At 34.6% G+C, this 3,563-nt stretch overlaps 1 protein-coding gene across 1 annotated transcript; it reads left to right on the top strand.

Annotated features, from left to right (window-relative positions):
* Positions 1 to 2,708: 2,708 nt before the first annotated feature.
* Positions 2,709 to 3,149, top strand: LOC132272863 (TMV resistance protein N-like). Its single transcript, XM_059773942.1, has one exon. The coding sequence runs from the start codon at positions 2,709 to 2,711 to the stop codon at positions 3,147 to 3,149; it is 441 nt and encodes a 146-aa protein (XP_059629925.1).
* The last annotated feature ends 414 nt before the right edge of the window (positions 3,150 to 3,563 follow it).

The raw sequence follows: 3,563 nt of genomic DNA, 5'->3' as shown, positions 1-3,563 counted from the left end.
ATTAGAACACCTCTATCTCACTTAGATGCAAAAATTCCCAATTTGTCCAATCTAAGCCCTAGAATTTGAAATTCCTAGAGTGCACCAAAACCACTTTTGCTTCGGTTAAATCGTAGATCTCGACGTGCTCTTCGTTTTGCCACAAACGGCTCCCAAAAATACCAAAAGATGAAGAAGAAATCAATGATTGAATTTTTGTTTTGAAAAGAAAAAGAAAATGGATCAAGAAGGGAGAGGGAGAGAGAGAGAGAGAGAGAGCTTTCGAGAGTAGGAGAAAATGTGAGGCCAACATGGCCTTTTGGCCACAATTTATATAAGTGGTGGGTCCCACCACTTTTAATTAAAATTTTCTTTTTCTTTTTATTTTTACACCACAATTATATATATATATATATATATATATATATATATTCATACACATAATAATTCTCCACCACATATAACACATTAAATAAAATAAATGTGATGTAAATGGACTTAAATAATACCTCCGTATACGATAATTCCGATAGCAAGTCCCGCACGAGACCGTCCGGCCCGAAAAATGAAAAAAATGCAAAAATGACAAACTTTGCATTCCAAAGAGTTCGAACTCAATGAAATATCCCAACCAACACTCGGACACAATCGGCACACCCCATGGTGTCCGGCAAACAAAACAAAAAAAGGCAAAAATTTCCTCGAAAAATCAAAAAAAGAAAAATGGTAAAATTTGGAAACATTACAGTATGGGTGACAATATTTGATACGACACGAGATAAGAAGTTTGAGTTTGGACTAATCGTGCTGGTGTTGTAATCGTGTCGACATAAATTGACTCGCTAACTAAACGTATCGTATTTGTGTTTCACCCTTCTAACACGATTAACTCAATTAACTAAACGTGTCGTGCTTGTGTAAAAAATGACCCATTTGGTTAAACGTGTCATGGTTGTGTCAAAAATGACTTAAATATGTCTTTTCATCTCATTTCGTGTCATGTCAAGTCTTGATCCATTTATTAAACGGGTTACGCATATCATATCGTGTTACACATGTAATAAACGTGTTGTGTTTGTGTCAAGACTGGCATGATTAATGATCGTGTCATGTTCGTGTCAACCTGAATACGACATGCCAACACGACGCCTACTTGTGTGTAGGTAGAACACAATCTATTGAACAAACGTCATGGCAAGCGGGTAGGAGTCGACTTGAATAGGTTGGGTGAGCCGAGGGGTTAACCTAAGCCAAATCCAAGGCCTTAACTTTTTAGCTCGTGCCAAGCCCAACTTTCGAAAAACCTATCGCATCTCAACTCGCGTCGTACCGCATAGGTTTAACGTGTTTTTCGAATTTTTTGAGTCATCTTAAATTTTAATAACTAAGAACATCTCCAATGCCCTCTCAAAGGACCTCTCAAAGTCAAAATATAGCAGGTGAATGAAAATAATACACTCCAATGGCCTTTCAAAAGATCTCTCATATTTTGAGATTGTTAAAAGTATTACCATATATAGCAGCTCTCAAAATTTTTTGAGAGGTCTCTTTTTTCTCATACGGGTGCCGTTTCTCAACATATAACAGATGGATGCAAATAATACATTCCAAATAGCATTTTGGATGAAATGCACCATTGAAGCAGAATTACTAAAATATATTATTTTGACATTAACTCCTCTCAAAATATAATTTTGCCATGAAAAATAGTATTTTGCATTGGAGATGTTCTAAGAAAACAAAATATTAAAGTGTATAACTAAAAATCTTATATTATTTATTATTTTGTTTCCTTAGCTATTTTTTATTATATTATATTTTACTTTAATATTTTAAAGTAATTAAGAGTGTCAAAGTTAATCAGCTAATTTCAACTGATATGTGTTATACACAGTCGTACAACTATAAAAATATGTATATATATATTTGGCTATTTAAAAAAAGTGCAATATGTTAGAACCAATTTTTTTTATTTTATGGATTGGATCGATCAAGTCTTCCTATGGATCAAATTGAGTTAAGCTTTTTCACTAATGAGATTAGCGTCAATCTTCCCATTTAGTAGGGATTGGATGAAATTAGATTTAATGTAATTCTATTCAATCCGCGATTACCCCTAATTTTTACACATATAACTTGTGAATGGAAATATCATCGAAAGTTGAAACCCATTCGAGACGGTATGGAGAGAATTATGGTTAAACCAAGAGGGATAGGGTTTAAGGGAACTCAAAAAAAAAATATTTTCTCCTTAGATTTTTTTTCCCGAACAATTAAGCAATTGTATATATGTATACTGTCTTTTTAATATTTTAAAATCAAAATAAATACCTCTCATTCTACACTCTTAGGTCCTTAAGCCATATTGGTGGTGACGACTCATAGTATTGTTGTTGGGGAATGTTGCGTAAAAAGGAAAAAGAAAAAAGAAAAGAAAAATAAAATAAAATAAAAAAGAAAATATGCTTGTTGCTGGGGCCGGGAATGTTTCGTTAAAAAATAAATAAATGCTTGTTGCTAGGGCCGGAAATGTTTTTTTATCCATTTATTCTCTGCACTTCCTTGGAAATTAAGGAAAGGAAAAAGGAAATTCTCTCTCTCCGATAAATATATAAAACAAGTACCGGGCTCTATCTATCCCTTGCAATGCTAGCTCCTCTCTCTCTCACACACAAGCCCACCCAATCTTTCTGTTCATTTATTCTAATACTACCATTTTAGTTTCGAAAATGGCAGAAGGTTCATGGACTTGCGATGTCTTCTTGTCCTTCAGGGGTCCGGATACTCGCCGTTCCTTGACTTCCTGTACTACGCATTGGTGGAGCGTGGGTTTTCGATGTTCAGAGACGACAATAAAACTTAAACGCGGAGGAGCAATCGGGCCGGGACTGCTTAAAGCCATTGAGGAATCAAGGGTCTCCATTGTGGTATTATCGAGAAACTACGCGTCCTCAAGATGGTGCATGGATGAGCTTGAGAAGATCATGGAGTGCAGGAGGACTTTGAGACGGGTTGTTCTTCCTGTTTTTTATTGCGTAGAACCGTCCGACGTGCGGCTGCAGACGGGAGTGTACGCCGACACATTTGCCTCGCATGAACAGCTCTTTGGAGACGACCAGGTTCAGAGGTGGAGAGCTGCTTTGACTGAGGTTGCCTATGTTTTGTATTGACAGACAATGACAGGTAAGAATTCCCCTCGTTAATTTAGTTTTACTGATTAATTATTTGCTCAAATTTGAAATCTTTGAATCTTTGAGTTTCACATAATGTTTTTTTATTAAATTTCTTACTACTAATAATTTGTATGAATTTCAAGTAACAAGGAAAAAAAATATATCATATAAAATAAACTAGACTACTAATCATTTTTTAAATAAATAGGAAAATAGTATTAAATATGTAATTTCTTTAATGAGTTTCAACTATGAATTGTTATCTTAAATGATTCTTTTTGACATTCAAAAATGAATCTTTGCGTATAAATATATTAGAAATATACCATAGCCTCTCTTTTTTGTAAAATAGATCACGGGTTGCATTTACCTGCATGTCACATCAAAACAATAAGGACAAAAGTAGCTTCT

Source organism: Cornus florida, unplaced genomic scaffold (assembly GCF_030987335.1).
Source record: "Cornus florida cultivar Cherokee Brave unplaced genomic scaffold, ASM3098733v1 CherokeeBrave_3.0.0_Hap2_Chr09, whole genome shotgun sequence".
Lineage (NCBI taxonomy): Eukaryota > Viridiplantae > Streptophyta > Magnoliopsida > Cornales > Cornaceae > Cornus > Cornus florida.
Note: the sequence above shows the minus strand (reverse complement) of the source record. Positions and strands in the feature narration are given on the sequence as shown.